Source organism: Melanerpes formicivorus, unplaced genomic scaffold, assembly GCF_026170545.1.
Source record: "Melanerpes formicivorus ecotype bairdi unplaced genomic scaffold, bMelFor1.0.p_v2 SCAF_10, whole genome shotgun sequence".
Lineage (NCBI taxonomy): Eukaryota > Metazoa > Chordata > Aves > Piciformes > Picidae > Melanerpes > Melanerpes formicivorus.
Window position 1 is genome coordinate 24167240 of NW_027142362.1, and position 21715 is coordinate 24188954.

The 21715-nt window shown below is 57.4% G+C and overlaps 2 protein-coding genes across 3 annotated transcripts in view; both read right to left on the reverse strand.

Annotated features, from left to right (window-relative positions):
• The window catches only part of BBS4 (Bardet-Biedl syndrome 4), a 71044-nt gene extending 55465 nt beyond the window's left edge, over positions 1-15579 (reverse strand). Inside the window, exons 1-2 of one of the 2 annotated variants that reach the window (XM_068144298.1) lie at positions 15473-15579; positions 12317-12362 (exon numbers count right to left, since the gene is read on the reverse strand). In XM_068144298.1, the coding sequence (XP_068000399.1) occupies positions 12317-12362; positions 15473-15496 (70 nt within the window). In that variant the 5' untranslated portion in view covers positions 15497-15579. The remainder of the gene's footprint in view (positions 1-12316; positions 12363-15472) is intronic. The other variant, XM_068144297.1, reaches the window with a different exon arrangement.
• Positions 15580-16609: 1030 nt separating this feature from the next.
• The window catches only part of ARIH1 (ariadne RBR E3 ubiquitin protein ligase 1), an 87999-nt gene continuing 82893 nt past the window's right edge, over positions 16610-21715 (reverse strand). Inside the window, exon 14 of the mRNA XM_068144300.1 lies at positions 16610-19212. Coding sequence (XP_068000401.1) covers positions 19128-19212 — 85 coding nt within the window. The 3' untranslated portion in view covers positions 16610-19127. The remainder of the gene's footprint in view (positions 19213-21715) is intronic.

Genomic DNA, 21715 nt, shown 5'->3' on the forward strand with positions numbered 1-21715 from the left:
ATCGGAACCACTGCATCGGAACCACTGCATCGGAACCACACCATCCGAACCACAGCATCGGAACCACTGCATCAGAACCACTGCATCGGATCAACAGCATCAGAACCACAGCATCAGAACCACTGCATCAGAACCACTGCATCAGATCAACAGCATCAGAACCACAGCATCGGAACCACAGCATCAGAACCACTGCATCGGAACCACAGCATCGGAACCACAGCATCGGAACCACTGCATCAGAACCACTGCATCGGAACCACTGCATCGGAACCACAGCATCGGAACCACTGCACCAGAACCACAGCATCGGAACCACAGCATCAGAACCACAGCATCAGAACCACTGCACCAGAACCACTGCACCAGAACCACAGCATCGGAACCACTGCATCGGAATCACTGCATCGGAAACACTGCATCGGAAACACTGCATCGGAACCACAGCATCAGAACCACTGCACCAGAACCACAGCATCGGAACCACTGCATCGGAATCACTACATCGGAAACACTGCATCGGAAACACTGCATCGGAACCACTGCATCGGAACCACAGCATCAGAACCACTGCACCAGAACCACTGCATCGGAACCACAGCATCGGAACCACAGCATCGGAACCACAGCATCGGAACCACTGCATCGGAACCACAGCATCGGAATCACTGCATCGGAACCACAGCATCAGAACCACTGCACCGGAACCACTGCATCGGAACCACTGCATCGGAACCACTGCATAGGAACCACTGCATCTGAACCACAGCATCAGAACCACTGCATCAGAACCACTGCATCGGAACCACTGCATCAGAACCACAGCATCAGAACCACAGCATCAGAACCACTGCACCGGAACCACTGCATCGGAACCACAGCATCGGAACCACAGCATCGGAACCACAGCATCGGAACCACTGCATCAGAACCACAGCATCGGAACCACAGCATCAGAACCACTGCACCAGAACCACTGCATCGGAACCACAGCATCGGAACCACAGCATCGGAATCACTGCACCAGAACCACTGCATCGGAACCACTGCATCGGAACCACAGCATCGGAATCACTGCACCAGAACCACTGCATCGGAACCACTGCATCGGAACCACAGCATCGGAACCACAGCATCGGAACCACAGCATCGGAATCACTGCATCGGAACCACAGCATCAGAACCACTGCACCAGAACCACTGCATCGGAACCACTGCATCGGAACCACTGCATCTGAACCACAGCATCAGAACCACTGCATCAGAACCACTGCATCAGAACCACAGCATCAGAACCACTGCACCGGAACCACTGCATCGGAACCACAGCATCGGAACCACAGCATCGGAACCACAGCATCGGAACCACTGCATCGGAACCACAGCATCGGAACCACAGCATCAGAACCACTGCACCAGAACCACTGCATCGGAACCACAGCATCGGAACCACAGCATCGGAACCACAGCATCGGAACCACTGCATCGGAACCACAGCATCGGAATCACTGCATCGGAACCACAGCATCAGAACCACTGCACCAGAACCACTGCATCGGAACCACTGCATCGGAAACACTGCATCAGAACCACTGCATCAGAACCACTGCATCAGAACCACAGCATCAGAACCACAGCATCAGAACCACTGCACCGGAACCACTGCATCGGAACCACAGCATCGGAACCACAGCATCGGAACCACTGCACCGGAACCACTGCATCGGAACCACTGCATCGGAACCACAGCATCGGAACCACTGCATCGGAACCACTGCATCGGAACCACTGCATCGGAACCACTGCATCGGAACCACAGCATCGGAACCACAGCATCGGAACCACTGCATCGGAACCACTGCATCGGAACCACTGCATCGGAACCACAGCATCAGAACCACTGCACCAGAACCACTGCATCAGAACCACTGCATCAGATCAACAGCATCAGAACCACAGCATCGGAACCACTGCATCGGAACCACTGCATCGGGACCACTGCATCGGAACCACTGCATCGGAAACACTGCATCGGAACCACTGCATCGGAACCACTGCATCGGAACCACACCATCCGAACCACACCATCAGAACCACACCATCAGAACCACTGCATCAGAACCACTGCATCAGAACCACAGCATCGGAACCACTGCATCAGAACCACTGCATCGGAACCACTGCATCGGAACCACAGCATCGGAACCACTGCACCAGAACCACAGCATCAGAACCACTGCATCGGAACCACTGCATCGGAACCACTGCACCAGAACCACTGCACCAGAACCACAGCATCGGAACCACTGCATCGGAATCACTGCATCGGAACCACAGCATCGGAACCACTGCACCAGAACCACAGCATCAGAACCACTGCATCAGAACCACTGCATCAGAACCACAGCATCAGAACCACAGCATCAGAACCACTGCACCGGAACCACTGCATCGGAACCACTGCATCGGAACCACAGCATCGGAACCACAGCATCGGAACCACTGCATCAGAACCACAGCATCGGAACCACAGCATCAGAACCACTGCACCAGAACCACTGCATCGGAACCACAGCATCGGAACCACAGCATCGGAATCACTGCACCAGAACCACTGCATCGGAACCACTGCATCGGAACCACAGCATCGGAATCACTGCACCAGAACCACTGCATCGGAACCACTGCATCGGAACCACAGCATCGGAACCACAGCATCGGAACCACAGCATCGGAATCACTGCATCGGAACCACAGCATCAGAACCACTGCACCAGAACCACTGCATCGGAACCACTGCATCGGAACCACTGCATCGGAACCACTGCATCTGAACCACAGCATCAGAACCACTGCATCAGAACCACTGCATCAGAACCACAGCATCAGAACCACAGCATCAGAACCACTGCACCGGAACCACTGCATCGGAACCACAGCATCGGAACCACAGCATCGGAACCACAGCATCGGAACCACAGCATCGGAACCACTGCATCGGAACCACAGCATCGGAACCACAGCATCAGAACCACTGCACCAGAACCACTGCATCGGAACCACAGCATCGGAACCACAGCATCGGAACCACAGCATCGGAACCACTGCATCGGAACCACAGCATCGGAATCACTGCATCGGAACCACAGCATCAGAACCACTGCACCAGAACCACTGCATCGGAACCACTGCATCGGAAACACTGCATCAGAACCACTGCATCAGAACCACTGCATCAGAACCACAGCATCAGAACCACAGCATCAGAACCACTGCACCAGAACCACTGCATCGGAACCACAGCATCGGAACCACAGCATCAGAACCACTGCACCGGAACCACTGCATCGGAACCACTGCATCGGAACCACAGCATCGGAACCACTGCATCGGAACCACTGCATCGGAACCACTGCATCGGAACCACAGCATCAGAACCACTGCACCAGAACCACTGCATCAGAACCACTGCATCAGATCAACAGCATCAGAACCACAGCATCGGAACCACTGCATCGGAACCACTGCATCGGAACCACACCATCCGAACCACACCATCAGAACCACACCATCAGAACCACTGCATCAGAACCACTGCATCAGAACCACAGCATCAGAACCACAGCATCAGAACCACTGCATCAGAACCACTGCATCAGAACCACAGCATCGGAACCACTGCATCAGAACCACTGCATCGGAACCACTGCATCGGAACCACAGCATCGGAACCACTGCACCAGAACCACAGCATCAGAACCACTGCATCGGAACCACTGCATCGGAACCACTGCACCAGAACCACTGCACCAGAACCACAGCATCGGAACCACTGCATCGGAATCACTGCATCGGAACCACAGCATCGGAACCACTGCACCAGAACCACAGCATCAGAACCACTGCATCGGAACCACTGCATCGGAATCACTGCATCGGAACCACTGCATCGGGACCACTGCATCGGAACCACTGCATCGGAACCACTGCATCGGGACCACTGCATCGGGACCACTGCATCGGAACCACTGCATCGGAACCACAGCATCGGAACCACTGCATCGGAATTACTGCCTCACACTCACAGCCTCACAGCCACTGTCTCACAATCACTGCCTCAATACCACTACCTCACAGTCACTGCCTCACAACCACTGCCTCACAGTCACTGCCTCACAACCACTACCTCACAACCACTGCCTCACAACCACTGCCTCACAGCCACTGCCTCACAGCCACTGCCTCACAACCACTGCCTCACAGCCACTGCCTCACAGCCACTGCCTCACAGCCACTGCCTCACAACCACTGCCTCACAGCCACTACCTCACAGTCACTGCCTCACAACCACTGCCTCACAGCCACTGCCTCACAACCACTGCCTCACAGCCACCGCCTCACAACCACTGCCTCACAGCCACTGCCTCACAACCACTGCCTCACAGTCACTGCCTCACAACCACTGCCTCACAGCCACCGCCTCACAACCACTGCCTCACAGCCACCGCCTCACAACCACTGCCTCACAGCCACTGCCTCACAACCACTGCCTCACAGCCACCGCCTCACAACCACTGCCTCACAGCCACTGCCTCACAACCACTGCCTCACAGCCACTGCCTCACAACCACTGCCTCACAGTCACTGCCTCACAACCACTGCCTCACAGCCACTGCCTCACAACCACTGCCTCACAGCCACTGCCTCACAGCCACTGCATCACAACCACTGCCTCACAGCCACTGCCTCACAACCACTGCCTCACAGTCACTGCCTCACAGTTACTGCCTCACAACCACTGCCTCACAGCCACTGCATCACCCCCACTACCTCACAGTCACTGCCTCACAGCCACTGCCTCACAGCCACTGCCTCACAGCCACTGCATCACCCCCACTAGCTCACAGTCACTGCCTCACAACCACTGCCTCACAGTCACTGCCTCACAGTCACTGCCTCACAACCACTGCCTCACAGCCACTGCCTCACAACCACTGCCTCACAGTCACTGCCTCACAACCACTGCCTCACAGTCACTGCCTCACAACCACTGCCTCACAGTCACTGCCTCACAGCCACTGCCTCACAACCACTGCCTCACAGTTACTGCCTCACAACCACTGCATCCTTCTGCTCAGCAAAGCCCTCTGACATCATGCAGCCCAACCATTCTCTAACTCTGCTAAACCCTGGCTCTCAGAACCTCATCTACACTGTTCTGAACCCCCCCAGGGATGGGGATTCCACCTCCTCCCCAGGCAGCCTGTGCCAGGCTTTAAGAACCCTTTCAGTGAAGTTGATTCTGATTTCCAAACTAAACCTACCCTGGGACACCTTGAGGCCATTTCCTCTTGTCCTGTCCCTTGTTATGAAGGGAGCAGAGCCCAGCCCCCAGCTAGTCCCAACCTCCTCTCAGGGAGCTGTGGAGAGCACTGAGGTCTCCCTCAGCCTCCTCTTCCCCACACCAACCCCCCCCAGCTCCCTCAGCTGCTCCTCCCCAGCCCTGCTCTCCAGACCCTTCCCCAGCTTCATTGCCCTTCTCTGCACCCACAGTGGCTTCCTGCCCTTCAGAGTGCTCAAGCTGTTAAAATACTCACCGGACCCCTTAAAATACCTGCAGGAGCAGAGGGATCCTCACTGGTCCAGCTGTGTGAGCAGCAGCTGCCCAGAGAGAGAGAGCAAGAGCTCTTTGCAGAGGGCACATCCACAGAAGCCACTTACCTTCTAGTGCTCAAGCCAGAAGTCATTTGTTATGCAACAGCCACATTTGGCCTTCAGCAGAGCCAAACCTTCTCTGGATGACTCCAGGCTTGGGAATCTCCATAGGGTTTTTGTCTGCTTTGCAGGTGAGTTGCACTTCTGCCTTGCCAGTGAGGGTGGTGAGACCCTGACCAGGTTGGCACAGGAGGCTGTGGATGCCTCCTCCTTGGTGGTGTTGAAGGTTAATTCTGACATCCTCTACCTCTACAGAATGCCAGCAGGGTGGGGGTGGGAAGCTCCTCTGGAGCTCATCCAGCCCAACCCCCAGCTAAAGCAGGGCACCCACAGCAGCCTGCCCAGCATCACAATGCTCAGGTGGGCTTGGAAGCTCTCCAGGGAAGGAGACTCCACAACCTCTCTGGGCAGCCTGCTCTGGGGCTCCAGCACCCTCAGAGAAGTTTCTCCTCCTGTTCAGGTGGAACCTGCTGTGCTGCATTTTGTGCCTGCTGCCCCTTGCCACCCCTCAGGGCGATGGTTGGTCTCCATCCTGTTCTCTAAAGGTTACGATGCTGATCTCTCCTCATCCTCAGTCCCCCCCAGCTTGCTCTGCCTCATTGTGCAAGTCTCACCTGGGACATTTGGGCCCAGTGTACATTTGCAGTGTTTGAATCAAACAGCAGGCTGGAGGTGTTTGCCAGGAGCAGCCTTCCAGGGCCTGAAGGGGCTACAAGAAGGGCTGGGGAGGGACAATGGAAAAGGGCTGGGAGTGACAGGAGAAGGGACAGTGGATTGAAACTGGAAGAGGACAGATTGAGACTAAAGGTGAGGAAGGAATTCTTTGAAGTGAGAGTGGTGAGACTCTGGCACAGGTTGCCCAGGGAGGCTGTGGCTGCCTCCTGCCTGGATGAGGCTGGATGAGACCTGGAGCAGCCTGGGCTGGTGGGAGGGGTCCCTGCCCATAGCAGGGGGATGGAGCTGGATGATCTTGAAGGTCCCTTCCAACCCAACCCAACCCATCCCATCCCATGGATCTATGAATTCTGGATTCTCCTTCTTCACAGTCTCAGGGGTTTCTAGCCCAAGTTCTTCCCAGTGAGTTCTTCCCTTTCTGTGCCTTCAACCTGTCTTTCTCTCTAGCTATGGAGGAATCTGCCCTGCTATTAAAAACCCTTCCCTCTGCCTCAGCAAACCTGAGGCCTAATATTTGTGTGGGAAGCCAAATGGGTTTCAAATTGCTCCATTAACCCCTGGCCTGGTATTAGACTCACAGGAGCCCACAGCTTCCTTTCTAAACACCTTATTTTTTTCACCCCCCCTGTGATAAAGAGAAGTAAATTCCTGTTCCATAAAGCCCAGCAACACAAGCTGGTAAAAGCACATCCCCACAGCACTATCAGCTCCACTGAGCTGGGTTAGGAACTGGCTGGAGGCTGAGCCCAGAGAGTGGTGGTGAATGGTGCCACAGCCAGCTGGCAGCCAGGCACCAGTGGTGTGCCCCAGGGATCAGTGCTGGGCCCCAGCCTGTTCAGTATCTTTATTGATGCCCTTCTGGAGGAGGGGATGGAGTTCATCAGCAGGAAATGTGCAGCTGGCAGCAAGCTGGGGGCAGGAGTTTATCTGCTGGAGGGCAGAGAGGCTCTGCAGAGGGACCTGGACAGGCTGCACAGATGGGCAGAGGCCAAGGGCAGGAGATTGAACACATCCAAGTGCCAGGGGCTGCACTTTGGCCACAGCAACCCCAGGCAGTGCTACAGGCTGGGGTCAGAGTGGCTGAGAGCAGCCAGGCAGAGAGGGACCTGGGGGTGCTGGTTGATGGTAGGCTTAACATGAGCCTGCAGTGTGCCCAGGGGGCCAAGAAGGCCAAGGGCATCCTGGCCTGCAGCAGGCAGAGTGTGGCCAGCAGGAGCAGGGAGCTCATCCTGCCCTGGGCTCAGCACTGCTTAGGCCACACCTCGAGTCCTGTGTCCAGCTCTGGGCTCCTCAGTTTCAGAAGGACATTGAGAGACTTGAAGGTGTCCAGAGAAGGGCAAGGAGGCTGGGGAGGGGTCTGGAGCACAGCCCTGGGAGGAGAGGCTGAGGGAGCTGGGGTTGCTTAGCCTGCAGAAGAGGAGGCTCAGGGGAGACCTTCTTGCTCTCTGCAACTCCCTGCAGGGAGGTTGGAGCCAGCTGGGGGTTGGGCTCTTCTCCCAGGCAAGCAGCCCCAGAACAAGAGGACAGAGTCTCAAGCTGTGCCAGGGGAGGTTTTAGGCTCAAGGTGAGGAAGAAGTTCTTCCCAGACAGACAGATTGGCCCTTGGGCTGTGCTGCCCAGGGAGGTGGTGGAGTCCCCATCCCTGGAGGTGTTTAGGAAGAGCCTGGCTGAGGCCCTTGGTGCCATGGTTGAGTTGATCAGATGGTGCTGGGAGACAGGTTGGACTGGATGATCTCCAAGGTCTTTTCCAACCTGGTTGATTCTACTCTAGTCTAGTCTATTCTATCAGACAGTAGAGAAGGACCTCACTGGCCTGTGTGGAGAAGGAAAGAGGGGAGACAGGAGGCAGCCTATGTGCATTCCAAAGCAGGAAGGCATTCAGGAGGGTATCTGATTAATTGCAAGTGCAGCAGGCAGGTTAAGAGCTCAGCTCTGCAGGCTGATGTTTCACTGCTCCAAGGAGCTGAGCTCCCTTGCTTACACAGACCTGCAGGGACAGGACCAGGGGCAATGGCTCCAAAGTAGAGAGGGGCAGATTGAGATTGGATGTGAGGAACAAGTTCTTTACTACTTGAAAATACAACTCCAATAGAGAAGAGGCAAATCACTGCACCACAGAGTTCCCAGGGGGAGTCTGCAAATGGCACCTGGAAGGAAGCTGAGCAGCAGGCCTCCAGCAGAGCTGATGGGGATCTGCCTGGCCCCTCAAAGCTCACTGTAATTCCCTGCCAAGTGAAAGCAGGGTCACAGAATCATTGATTTGTTTGGAGTGGAACAGACCTCCAAGATCACCCAGTCCAACCATCAGCCCAACACCCCCATGACCACCAAACCTTGGCCCTGAGTGCCACAGCCACATGGCTCTGGGCAACCCAACTACCAGGACCACTGAACTAGATCCTGAAGCACCACACCTGCAGCAGTGCTGACTCCACCACCTACCTCCCTGGGCAGCTTCTGCCAATCCCTGACCCCTCTTGCAGCAAAGAAATCTTTCCTCCTCTCAACCTAAGCCTCCCCTGGCACAATTCCAGGCCACTGCCTCTCCTTCTCTCACCTGAGCCCAGGGAGCAGAACCCAACCCCCAGCTCACTGCAGCCTCCTCTCAGGGAGCTGCAGAGAGCATTTGAAGCGTCCTCTGAACCTCCAACCCCAGTTCCCTCAGCTGCTCCTCACCAGCCCTGCTCCCCAGACCCTTCACCACCTCTGCTGCCCTGCTCCAGCCCCTCAGTGTTCTTCTTGTGGTGAGGGGCCCAAAACTGAACCCAGGACTCGAGGTGTGCCCCCCCCAGTGCTGAGCACAGGGCACAATCACTTCTTTATTCCTGCTGACCACACCAGGCTGCTCCTGGCCTTCTTGACCCCCTGGGCACACTGCTGGCATCCAGCAGCCCCAGCCCCTTCTCTGCACAAGAGGCACTCCATGAATGACTTACAGCAACCCTATGTAAACAAAGCCCCACAACAGCCATGGGCAAACTGCTGCTGCCCTCTCCTGCCAAACACCCCCAGAGCAGAGTGTCACCACCTTGGCTCCCTGCCCCCCTCTCCACCACAGCCAGGCACTAAGGGCACTGTTACATCACTGCCTGTTGCAAAGCTTGCTGCTGCCCTCATTTCCTAAGAGATTAACCATCAGGCAGCTCAAAGCAGCTTTTGCCCCTGGATGAAAGGCAGCAGAGTCAAACAGGAGCTGGCAGAGCAGAAAGGCTGCCGAGGCTCCGCGCCTCAGCACGGGCCCAGGGCTGCCAGGCACTGGAGGTGCCTCAGCTTCCCCAGAGAGACAGAACACAGAGCTACAAAAGTCACTGCCCAGAGAGCTCTTTGCCATCTGCACAGCTAATTCTGAGCTAAGGCTTGTGTAGGAAGAGAGATCCAGAGCCACAAAGGACTGCAGCCCACGGACTGCTTCCTCCCCTTTGGCCTCCAGCTGGAGGAACCCCAAAGCCAAATGAAGGAGGTCTCAGCAGCACTGGCTGGGGATGGAGGCAAACGCATTCTCTGCCAGCCTGGGACTTGCAGCCTTAAAACCTGAGCAAGTGCTGGTGGCAGCATCCATCCAGCTTGGCTTCAGGGCTTCTGATGCAAAATGCTGGAAGGTGTCCAGAGCAGGGCCAGGAGGAGGAGCAGAGGGCTGGAGCTGCTCTGCTGTGAGCACAGACAGAGGGAGTTGGGGTTGTGCAGGCTGGAGAGGAGAAGGCTCCAAGGAGACCTAATTGAGGCCTTCCAGGATCTGCAGGGGGCTGCAAGAAAGCTGGGGAGGGACTTTGGAGGGTGTCAGGGAGGGATAGGACTGGGGGGGATGGAGCAGCACTAGAAGTGGGGAGATTGAGATTGGCTGTGAGGAAGAAGTTGTTGGCCAGGAGGGTGGTGAGAGCCTGGCCCAGGCTGCCCAGGGAGGTGGTGGAAGCCTCCTGCCTGGAGGTGTTTGCAGCCAGGCTGGAGGTGGCTGTGAGCAAGCTGCTGTGGTGTGAGGTGTCCCTGCCCATGGCAGGGGGTTGGAGCTGGCTGAGCCTTGAGCTCCCTTCCAACCCTGACAGTTCTGTGGTTCTATGCTGAAGAAGGCACAGAAAGGGGATTTCACTTCACTCACTGGGAAGAACTTGGGCTAAAAACCCCTGAGACTGTGAAGAAGGAGAATCCAGAATTCATAGATCCATGCAATGGGTTGGGTTGGAAGGGACCTTCAAGACCATCCAGTTCCAAGCCCCTGCCATGGGCAGGGTCCCCTCCCACCAGCCCAGGCTGCTCCAGGCCTCATCCAGCCTGGCCTTCAACACCTCCAGGCAGAAGGCAGCCACAGCCTCCCTGGGCAACCTGTGCCAGGCTCTCCCCAGCCTCACTGCAAATATTTTCTTCCTCATCTCCAGTCTCAACCTCCCCTCTCCCATTTCAACATCATTGTGCCTCATCCTGTCACCCCCAGCCCTTGTCCAAAGCCCCTCCCCAGCTTTCTGAGGATGAGGAGAGATCAGCATCGTAACCTTTAGAGAACAGGATGGAGACCAACCATCGCCCTGAGGGGTGGCAAGGGGCAGCAGGCACAAAATGCAGCACAGCAGATTCCACCTGAACAGGAGGAGAAACTTCTCTGAGGGTGCTGGAGCCCCAGAGCAGGCTGCCCAGAGAGGTTGTGGAGTCTCCTTCCCTGGAGAGCTTCCAAGCCCACCTGAGCATTGTGATGCTGGGCAGGCTGCTGTGGGTGCCCTGCTTTAGCTGGGGGTTGGGCTGGATGAGCTCCAGAGGAGCTTCCCACCCCCACCCTGCTGGCATTCTGTAGAGGATGTCAGGATTAACCTTCTCTGTGCAGCCTGCAGCTTTGGAGTCTTTATTTAACTAGCTGATGGCCATGCTGGGCTCAGGCTGCTGCTGGGACTTGCTGGCTTTGGAGGCCTTTCCCAGCCAAGGCAATTCTCTGATTCTATGCCTGCATGTTGGACAACATCCAGCCCATCACTGAGCCTGGCCCCAGCCTCTTGCCCCCCACCCTTTAGCTCTTGCTGAGCATTGCTCAGCTCCCCTCTGGGGCTGCTCTGCTGCAGGCTCTCAGCCCCAGGGCTCTCAGCCTTTGCTCCTCACAGAGCTGCTCCAGGCAGGCCCCTCAGCAGTTCTGCAGCCTCCACTGGAAACTCTGCTGCAGTTCCCTGTCCATCTCGAACTGGGGAGCCCAGAGCAGGAGGAGGAACTTCTGCACTGTGAGGTCCCAGAGCCCTGGAGCAGGCTGCCCAGAGAGGTTGTGGAGTCTCCTGCTCTGGAGCCTTTCCAGCCCCACCTGGATGTGTTCTGTGTGACCTGTGCTGGATTCTCTGCTCCTGCTCTGGCAGGGGCTTGGACTGGAAGGTCTCCAGAGGTCCCTTTCTAAGCCCTACCACCCTGTGATCTGTGTAATTAACTCCACTGTCAATGTGAAGACAAAGCAAGCAAACCCAAACCAGCCCCAGGTAAACGAGCTGCAGGCTGACCAGCCTGAGCTCACCTGCAGCCTCCTTTTACTTCAGACCTTTGGATATGTGAGGCTGATGCTCTTGGGAGCCAAACACTGAGCCTCCTTCCTCTGCCAAGCAAGGAAACACACACAGTCTTTGCTCCCCAAGAGCATTCCTACATCCAGACCCTGCTCTGAAGAACTCCAGCCAACAAACTCCTCTTAACATTGAGGCAGCTAAAGGAGCACCCAAGCCAGCAGCAGCTCAGGCAGTGTGTACACGAGAAAAGCAACAGGTTCTAAGCACAAAGGATGCAGGCTGCAACAGCCCAGAGATCATCATACAGACCCAAGGCACAAGGCCTTGTGCTCAGCAGCTTCCAGCCCGCAGTCTCCTCCTTGCCCGTGGGTGTTTGTGTCCCGCTGAACAGCTGCACCACAGCAGAAAGCCAACCCTGCAGCCAGCCTGCCCCCGCCAGGAAACCATCTCTTGGAGCATACCTTTCCTAGGACGGGGCCTTGGAGCCTCTGTGCCTGCTGGGGAGATCTGAAAAGACAGCAAAGAGGAGCAGTAAGTCCCTCAGGCAAGAGCTGGTGGGTGACTGGTGAGGAGCAGTGTTCTCCAGGGGACAGCTCTCTGCAGGATCTCCATCAGGGCTCTGGGGGTGGGGATGAAGGCAGCCTCAGCCAGACCATCAGTGACACCAAGCTGGGTGGCAGTGTGCATCTGCCCTAGGGTGGGAAGGACCTACAGAGGGGCCTGGCCAGGCTGGATTGCTGTGCCAAGGCCAATGGGATGAGGTTCAGCAAGGCCAAGAGCTGGCTGCTGCACTTGGGTCACAGCAACCCCATGAAGGCTCCAGGCTTGGGGCAGAGTGGATGGAAAAGCCCTGGTGGAAAAGGACCTGAGGGGGTTGATTGATAGCAGCTGAAGATGAGCCAGCAGTGTGCCCAAGTGGGCAAGAAGGCCACCAGCAGCCTGGCCTGGATCAGCAACGGTGTGGGCAGCAGCAGCAGGGCAGGGATTGTCCCCCTGGACTCAGCACTGATGAGGCCATGCCTTGAGTGCTAGGCTCAGTTTTGGGCCCCTCACTCCAAGAAGGACACTGGGGGGCTGGAGGAGGTCCAGTGAAGGGCAACAGAGCTGGTTGAAAGCAGAGATCTTGTGAGGAGCAGGGGAGGGAAGTGGGGTGGCTTAGCCTGGAGAAAGGAGGCTGAAGGGAGACCTTCTGGCTAACTACAACTCCCTGAAAGGAGGTTGGAGCACGGTGGGGATTGGTCTCTTCTCCCAAGCAACAAGTCACAGGACAAGAGAAAACAGCCTCCAGTTGCCCCAAGGGAGTTCAGGTTGGCCATGAGGAACAATTTATTCCCTGAAAGGGTTGTCAAGGCCTGGAACAAGCTTGCCCAGGGCAGTGGTGGAGTCTCCATCCCTGGAGGGATTGAAAAGCCCTGGAGATGTGGTGCTGAGGGACATGGTTCAGTGGTGACCTGGTTGGAGACTCCATGGTCTTGGAGGCCTTTTCCAACTTCAATGATTCTCTGATTCTAGTCTAGAAAACAACCAGCCAGGACAAGTGGCAACCCCCAGAGGAGAGCATGAAAGCAGCACCTGGGCTGCTAGGCAAGCTCTGCCCTGCCAAGGGCTGCTCTCCCCCGGCCACAGCTAGGCAGAGGTTTTTATTAGGCCTCCAAACAGTGACCATTGCCCTGTAGAAAACAGTATCACAGTGTCACAGTATCACTAAGGTTGGAAGAGAGCTCGAGGATCATCGAGTCCAACCTGGCACCACAGACCCCATGACTAGACCATGGCACCAAGGGCCACATCCAATCCCCTCTTGAACACCTCCAGGGATGGGGACTCCACCACCTCCCTGGGCAGCACAGCCCAATGACAAACGACTCGTCCCCTCACCTCGAGTCTAAACCAAACACTGAGTCCCTCAGCCTTTTCCTCACCCTTGACCACTATGCTCCCCCCTGCATCCAGCAAAGGACAGAGACTCCTCCCAGTCCTCCTTTTGTCACTGACCTATTTGCAGAAGCATTTAACAGCTGGACCCAGATGAATTTCCAGTTGGGCTCTGGCCCTTCTCATTTTCTCCTTGCACTACCCCAGGACAGCTCTGCAGTCCTCCCAAGTCCTGCTGCTGTTTCAAACCAGCCAGGAGGGGGCTGGGCTCTTCTCCCAGGCAAGCAACCCCAGAACAAGAGGACACAATCTCAAGCTGTGCCAGGGGAGGTTTAGGCTGGAGGGGAGGAGAAAGTTCTTCCCAGCTAGAGGAATTGGCCCTTGGGATGTGCTGCCCAGCGAGGTGGTGGAGTCCCCATCCCTGGAGGTGTTGAAGAGGGGATTGGATGTGGCCCTTGGAGCCATGGTTTAGTTGTCAGGATGTGCTGGGTGACAGCTTGGACTTGATGAGCTCTGAGGTCTTTCCCTTATTGATTCCATGATTCTATGACTGATTCTATGACTGAGAGCCAGAACCCAGGCTGCACAGCCCCCAGCCTGCCTGGCAGGCAGAGCCAGGGCACTCTGCATGTGCTGGAGGCTGAGAAAGGTTTGAGGTTCATGGATTCACAGAACGGTTTAGGTTGGGAGGGACCTTCAAGATCATCCAGCTCCAACCCTCCTGCCATGGGCAGGGACCCCTCCCACCAGGCTGCTCAAGGCCTCATCCAGCCTGGTCTGGAACACCTCCAGGCAGGGGACATCTACAGCCTCCCTGGGCAGCCTGTGCCAGAGTCTCCCCAGCCTCACTGGCAAGAACTTCTTCCTCATCTCCAGCCTCAACCTCCCCTCCTCAAACCTCAATCCATTCCCTCTCATCCTGTCTCTTCCAGGCCTTGTCAAAAATCCCTCTCCACCTTTCCTGTAGGCACTCTTCAGGTACTGGCGGGCTGCTGTAAGGTCTCCCTGGAGCCTTCTCTTCTCCAGGCTGAACAGCCCCAACTCTTGCAGCCTTTTCAGCAGATACACAGACACACATGAGAGGGAGAGGAGAGGGAGGGGGAGAAGGAGAGGGAGAGAGGGAGAGGGAGAGAAAGAGAAAGAGGGAGGGAAAGAGGGGAAGAGAGAAAGAGGGAGAGAAAGAGGGAGAGAAAGAGGGAGAGAAAGAGGGAGAGGGAAAGAGGGAGAGGGAAAGAGGGAGAGGGAAAGAGGGAGAGGGAAAGAGGGAGAGGGAAAGAGGGAGAGGGAAAGAGGGAGAGGGAAAGAGGGAGAGGGAAAGAGGGAGAGGGAAAGAGGGAGAGGGAAAGAGGGAGAGGGAAAGAGGGAGAGGGAAAGAGGGAGAGGGAAAGAGGGAGAGGGAAAGAGGGAGAGGGAAAGAGGGAGAGGGAAAGAGGGAGAGGGAGAGGGAGAGGGAGAGGGAGAGGGAGAGGGAGAGGGAGAGGGAGAGGGAGAGGGAGAGGGAGAGGGAGAGAAAGAGGAAGGGAAGGAGAAAAAGAAAGAGAGGGAAAGAGGGAAAGAGAGGGAGAGAAGGAGAGGAGGCAGAGCCACCACACGTCGGCATTTCCGCCGGCTCCTCAGCCAGGAGCGCACAGACCTCCGTCCCGGCAGCATCCCCTCGCCTGCCCTCAGCCCCTCCGCCCCAGCACCGCCACCCCCCAGCGCTGCCGGGGCCGGGCGGGGGGCGGCGGCGGGGAGGAACTCACCGCTGGGTCCCGCGGCTCCGCCATGGCTCCGCTGCCGCCGCGGCGCCGTTTCCGCGGGGACGGCGTCCGAGCGCTTCCGGGCCAGGCACCGCGGCGCGGGGCCCGACGGGAAGGCACCGGGAGCCGGCAGCCGGCAGCCGGGAGCCGGCCGTGCCCCGCGCCGGGCTGCGAGAAGCAGCGGGGTGACCGCACCGGCACAAACCGGACGCTTACCGGCGGGGCTGGGGGCTCGGATCCCCGCCGCCGCTGCTGCTGCCGCAGCGATCCCAGGCGCCCCAGGCCGCCCCGGCCTCCCGCGGGCTGAGCTGCCGTCGCCCCCGGACGGAGCAGGGAGGGAGGGTTGGGAGGAGACGGTTCTCCATCAGCTTTTGCACAGGGAGGTCAGGGAGCTGCCGGCCGCGGCGGCTGTGGGTGGGGACGGTGCTGGAGTCCCGCGGGAGGGCTCGGGAGCTGGAGGAGAGCAGCGGCAGCGGCCGGTGGCTCCCGCAGCTCAGGGCGTTCGCAGCGCTTCGCTCCAGGCTTGCAGAAGAGCCCTCGGAACCGAAGGCACCACAGACCTTTAGGTTAGGGCCTGCCCCCCTCCCTCCGTGCATGCAGTCAAAAGCCAAGGCGAGGCAAGGCTCCGTGCTTGCAGCCCACCGCGCCCCAGCAGGGCGTACAAGGGGCTGGACTGGATGTCATCTCCCGAGCTCCCTTCCAGCGCCTAGCGCTCTGTGATCCTGTGACACGGGGCTGTCAACAGCACTTTCACACCTGCTGAGCCAAGGGGAAGCCCGAGAAGCCGTGGCTTGCAGGGAGGGACTTGAGAGCAAGCAACGACCCCCTCCGCGCAGCCCTGCTCCATCCCACCCCTCGCCAGCAGGGAAGTCCCGGGGGGCAAGCAGGATCGGGGCAGGGGCTGAAGGGAAAAACGGGAACAGAGAAGGGAGCGAACTGTCGGTGTTCCATCAGCGAGGGCGCTGAAGTGACCGAGAGAGATGCCAGCCGGAAACAGCCTTTGGTATCGCAGAGCTGCCTGCGAGCTGCCTCTTTCCAGCCACCCCCTTTGCAGCTGGCGTCTCCCCCCTTGGAAGCCGGCGGGGGCGGCAGGGGGCTCCGGAGGGGCAACCAGCCTGGCGAAAAATACCACAGGAGGAGTTCCTATACAGGAGTAAATTTAATAAAACCACCACCAATTGTTTACTTTAACATAGCTCTTGTTACAGAAATCATAAAAATGGACTCAGCAGCTAGCTCGTTAGTTCTTGTCCCCCTTTGGAACTGGAAAGGAAAAGAAACACAAAAAACCCCACCCCCAAAACAAATGACCCCAACTGATCGCAACTTCTACTGCACTAAGATGGAGTGTTAAATATTTGCCAGGACAGGATGCCCAGGAATTGAGCCCCCAAAAAACAAACCCCGAAACACAAAGGACAGTTCCATCGTCTTTGCCATGGTACGACTCGAGTGATCATGTGAAGTGAGACTTAGAACAGCGAGGAGCGGTCCGTTGGGCAGGGGAGAGGGCAGGGGGAGGGAGGAGGAGGGAGAGGAGATCCACAGCCGAAATCTTGCCCTCGAGTCTTTCGAGCAGCGGTGCAGAAAAACCCTCTCCTTTTCCTGCCTCGGAGCCAAGGAGATGGAAGAGCCGCGGGCGCGCAGCCCTCCTCCGCGGCTGTGTGCGCGGCTGGGAACAGCAGGGTTGGGTTTGGGGCAGGCAGCGATGATCCAGGGCCAAAACAAAGGCAAAGCATCCTGAATGGCAGCGTGTGCCGGGCGGGAGCCGAGCGCCGGGCAAGAGCTCCGCACCGGGCGGGAGCTGTGCCCCGGCTGGGAGCTCACACCGGGTGGGAGCTATGCACCGGGAGGGAGTTCACACCGGGTGGGGGCTCCGCACCGGGCGGGAGCTCACACTGAGTGGGAAGTCCGCACCAGGCAGGAGCTCGCACCGGGCGGAAGCTGCACACCAGGCAGGAGTTCACACCGGGTGGGAGCTGCACACCAAGCAGGAGCTCACACCGGGTGGGACCTCACGCTTGTCAGAAGCTCCTCACCAGGCGGGAGCTGCGCACCGGGCGGGAGCTCCGCACCGGGGGACAGGGCGATGCCTAAACACACAGCAAACCCTGGAGGCCGTGTTAGAAACAGAAGTGCAGGAAGAGGAGAACCCCCAACTCCTCCGGTAGAAGCCTCCTAAAAAGAACCAACCAAAACAACCCCAAAAAAACCCCAAACCAACCCCCAAAAGCCCAAAGGATATACTCACTACAGCAGCAGCAGCACACGCTCCCCACCCCGCTCCCTCCCCACCCCCCGGCCCGGGGCGGAGCGGGGGGGGGGGTTGTGGATGGAGAGAGAGAACCAAACGAAAACCGATCCAGAAAGATAAACCAAACCCAAAGGGAACCAAACCAAACCCGAAGGAACCGGGAGAGCAAACCGGAAGGGTTAAACCGCCCCACCCGAAGGGCAGGGGAAAGCAAGCCAAACGGAACAGAAAGAAACTGCACAGCAAGTCGACGTCAGCTGGAAGGTTTTTAAAGAATAAATATTTTTTTCTCCTTGTCATTAAACATTATGCAAACACGTGCCACGCTTGCTCTTTGTCCATGCAGATGAGCTATATACAACTCCGAAAAATACTTGTGGTGTCCTCTCTTTGTTTGCTTTAAAAGTCATATACAAAGGGGGGGGGGAGGGGGAGGGGGCTGGGGTTTCTCTCTGTTTTCGGTGGGTTTAACAGGTTGTTGTTGTTGTTGTTTGTTTTCCTTGCTGCGTGCCTCCCTCCCCCCCCCCCCTTCTCCTTCTCCCTCCCCCCTAAGAATCATCTTTCCAAGGAGCAGATCCACATTCCTCCCTGCAAGTGGGGGGGCAGAGAGAAGGAGAAGGGGAGGGGTGGAGAAGCAGGAGAGAGCCACATCTCCCCCCCCGCTCCCCACCCCTCTTACCAAAGCGGATCCAAAAGGTTGGGTTAGACACAAAAAGCGGTGTCAAAAAACTTGGTTTCGATTTCATCTGTTACTACACACAGGAAAGGGGGGGGGGGGGGGGGGGGGGAAGGGAGAGCAACCCAAAACAACCCCAAAAAGGTAGGAAAGAAAGAGGAGAAGGGGGGGGGGGGGTGGAGAAGCAGGAGAGAGCCACATCTCCCCCCCCTGCTCCCCACCCCTCTTACCAAAGGGGATCCAAAGGGCTGCTTCGGACATCAAAAGCAGTGTCAAGAAACTTGGTTTCAATTTCATCTGTTACTACACACAGGAAAAGGGGGAGGGGGGGAGGGGAGACCAACCCAAAACAACCCCAAAAAGATAGAAAAGAAAGAGGAGAAGGAAGCTACAGGTTACAAGGTTAAAGTCGGAGGAGGGCTTGGTTGTTTGGTTTTGCTTTCAGCGCCTCTGTCCCACTCTGGCTGGCCGCCTAGAATACTGCTGCACGATGCTGTTATCTACCTCGGGTGCTTGGGTTGGTTGCTTGCTCGCTCCTTGTTTTTTATTTCGATATAATTTACTTCAATTTCCTCTTAACAAAAGAAAAACAAAACGAAAAGAAACCACCAAAAGAGCCTCCCGGTGCTACAGACCAGCAGGGGGTGGGGCGGCAGGCGGGAGCGCCTCGGCTGCGGGTTTGATTTGAATCCGGCTGGGAAAGGGGTCTCAGAGTTCGTGTGCCAGGCTCAGTCCTCGATGTACTCCCACAGGTCCTTCTCGTAGCCTTCGTGCACATGCTGCAACAAGACCTTCCGCCGGCTCTCGCAGTATCTGCGGGCGAAGGGGGACAGCACCGCACGGGCAGGTGAGGAGCTGCAGCAGGCACCGCGGCGCCGAGACCCACAGCAGATCCTCCCCCGCCACCCCGAGGAGGCACTGGGGATTTGCAACCCATTAACACCGCTAATTAAGACTTCGTGGGCTCCAGGCACTCAGCTCCGGGGCCCTAATGGAAAAGACCTCAGAGACCATCAAGTCCAAGCTGTCACCCAACACCTCCTGACAACCAAACCATGGCTCCAAGGGCCACATCCAGTCCCCTCTTGAACACCTCCAGGCATGGGGACTCCACCACCTCCCTGGGCAGCACAGCCCAGTGGCCAATTAATCGTTCTGGGAAGGACTTTCTCCTCACCTCCAGTCTAAACTTCCCCTGGCACAGCTTGAGACTGTGTCCTCTTGTTCTGGTGCTGCTTGCCTGGGAGAAGAGCCCAACCCCCTCCTGGCTACACAGCCTGCAAATTCAGAGGCTCCCCTGGAGCAGTGCCCCTCTGGTCCCCAGGGCTGTGGAGTCTCACAGAGGCTGGAAGGGACCTCCAGAGGCCATCCAGTCCAACCCTCCTGCCAGAGCAGCATCACCCAGGGCAGGTCACACAGGGACACATCCAGGTGGGTTTGGAAAGTCTCCAGAGGAGACTCCACAACCTCTCAGGGGCTGCAGTTTGCAAAAGCCAAAGCATGGGAGAGCAGAGACACCTGAGACAGAATGGTTTGGGTTGGAAGGGACCTTCAGGATCATCTACTCCAACCCCCTGCCATGGGCAGGGACACCTCCCACCAGCCCAGGCTGCTCAAGGCCTCAGCCAGCCTGGCCTTGAACACCTCCAGGGAAGGGGCATCCAGCACCTCCCTGGGCAACCTGTGCCAGAGTCTCCCCACCCTCACTGGAAACAATTTCTTCCTCATCTCCAGTCTCAGTCTCTCCTCTCCCAGGTCAAAGCCACTGCTCCTCACCCTGTCACAACAAACCCCTGTCCAAAGTCCCTCCCCAGCTTTCTTCCAGGCAGAAGATGGAGGAGGAGGCTCTCCTCAGACATGGGCTGGTGCCCCCTCTGAGCCTTGATTGGGAGCTTGGATGGGAAAAACCTCAGGGCACTGCCCCCATTTTACTCTCCCCCAAAGCAGTATCCTGGCCTGGATCAGCAGGAGCAGGGAAGGGATTGGCCTCCCAAACTCTGCACTGCTCAGACCACAGCTTGACTTCTGGAATCAGTTTGGGGCCTTCACTCCCAGAAGGACATTGAGAGGCTGGAGCAGGTCCAGAGAAGGACAACAAATCTGGGGAAGGGTCTGGAGAACAGGGCTGGGGAGGAGCAGCTGAGGGGGTTTAGTGTGGAGGAGGCTGAGGGGAGACCTCAGTGCTCTCTGCAGCTCCCTGAGAGGAGGCTGGAGCCAGGTGGGGCTTGGTCTCTTCTCCCAAGTAACAAGTCACAGGACAAGAGGGAATGGCCTCAAGTAGCACCAGGGGAGGTGTAGGTTGGCCACAAGGAACAATTTCTTCCCTGAGCAGGGTGCCAAGCTCTTGAACAGGCTGCCCAGGGCCCATCCCCAGAGGGGATGCCATGGAGACGTGGTGCTGAGGGCCATGGCTCAGTGGTGACCCTGGCAGTGCCTCAGTGACCTTAAAGCTCTTTTCCAACTGTAATGGTTCTCCAAACCCCCAGTGGAGACTGAAGCAGCCAAGCTGGCTCCAGACAGGGCTCCTGGTGTGGCTGAGCACAGGCTCTACCTCACATCACAACTCCAGGGGCTCAGAGGGGCACTGCAGCCTGCAGGCCCTTCCCACCTACAGTCCTTTAAACAAAGCTGCAACTGACCCTGAGGCAGAGCTGGGCAGAGCCCTACCAGCACCTCTGGCACCAAGCACCAGTGCCAGCCCAGGGGCACAGCAAGAGATGCCACATCCACTTCGGGGTGTAAGCCAAGTGAGGAGTCAGAAGCAGAGCATTCAGGTTCCAAGAGCAAATCACAGATAAGCAGCAGGCACTGCTGGATTAACCCCTGGCCAGCAGGGCACAAGCCTCAGCAGCAGCTGCCAAGGCTCCAGGCTCAGCTGGGCAGCAGACACAAGGTTTGGCAGTGCCCAGCCTGGAGCAGTGAGCTGGGACAGCACAGACTGGAAGCCAGAGCTGAGTTGCTGGCTCCTGCTGGGAATTGTGAGGCTGTTTCCAGACATGTGTAGGACAGGGGCCAAGGGGCTCTTGCAGGTGGCAGTGGCCACACACATCCATTTCCTCCTCTGCTCCTGGCTGTAGTGAGCCATCATGTCCCAGCAGAAAGCTCTCCTTGCTGTCACTGCACACCAGCAGCTACAGCAATTCTTTGCCTTCACCTGCAGCCCTCACACTGCTCTCATTCAGTATCTGAGCAGATTTATCTGAACAGCAGTGGTGGCTCCTCTCCTCCCCCTCTGCTCTGCCCTAGGGAGGCCACAGCATCACTCCTGGATCCAGTTCTGGGCTCCCCAGTTCAAGAGAAACAGGGAACTAACTGG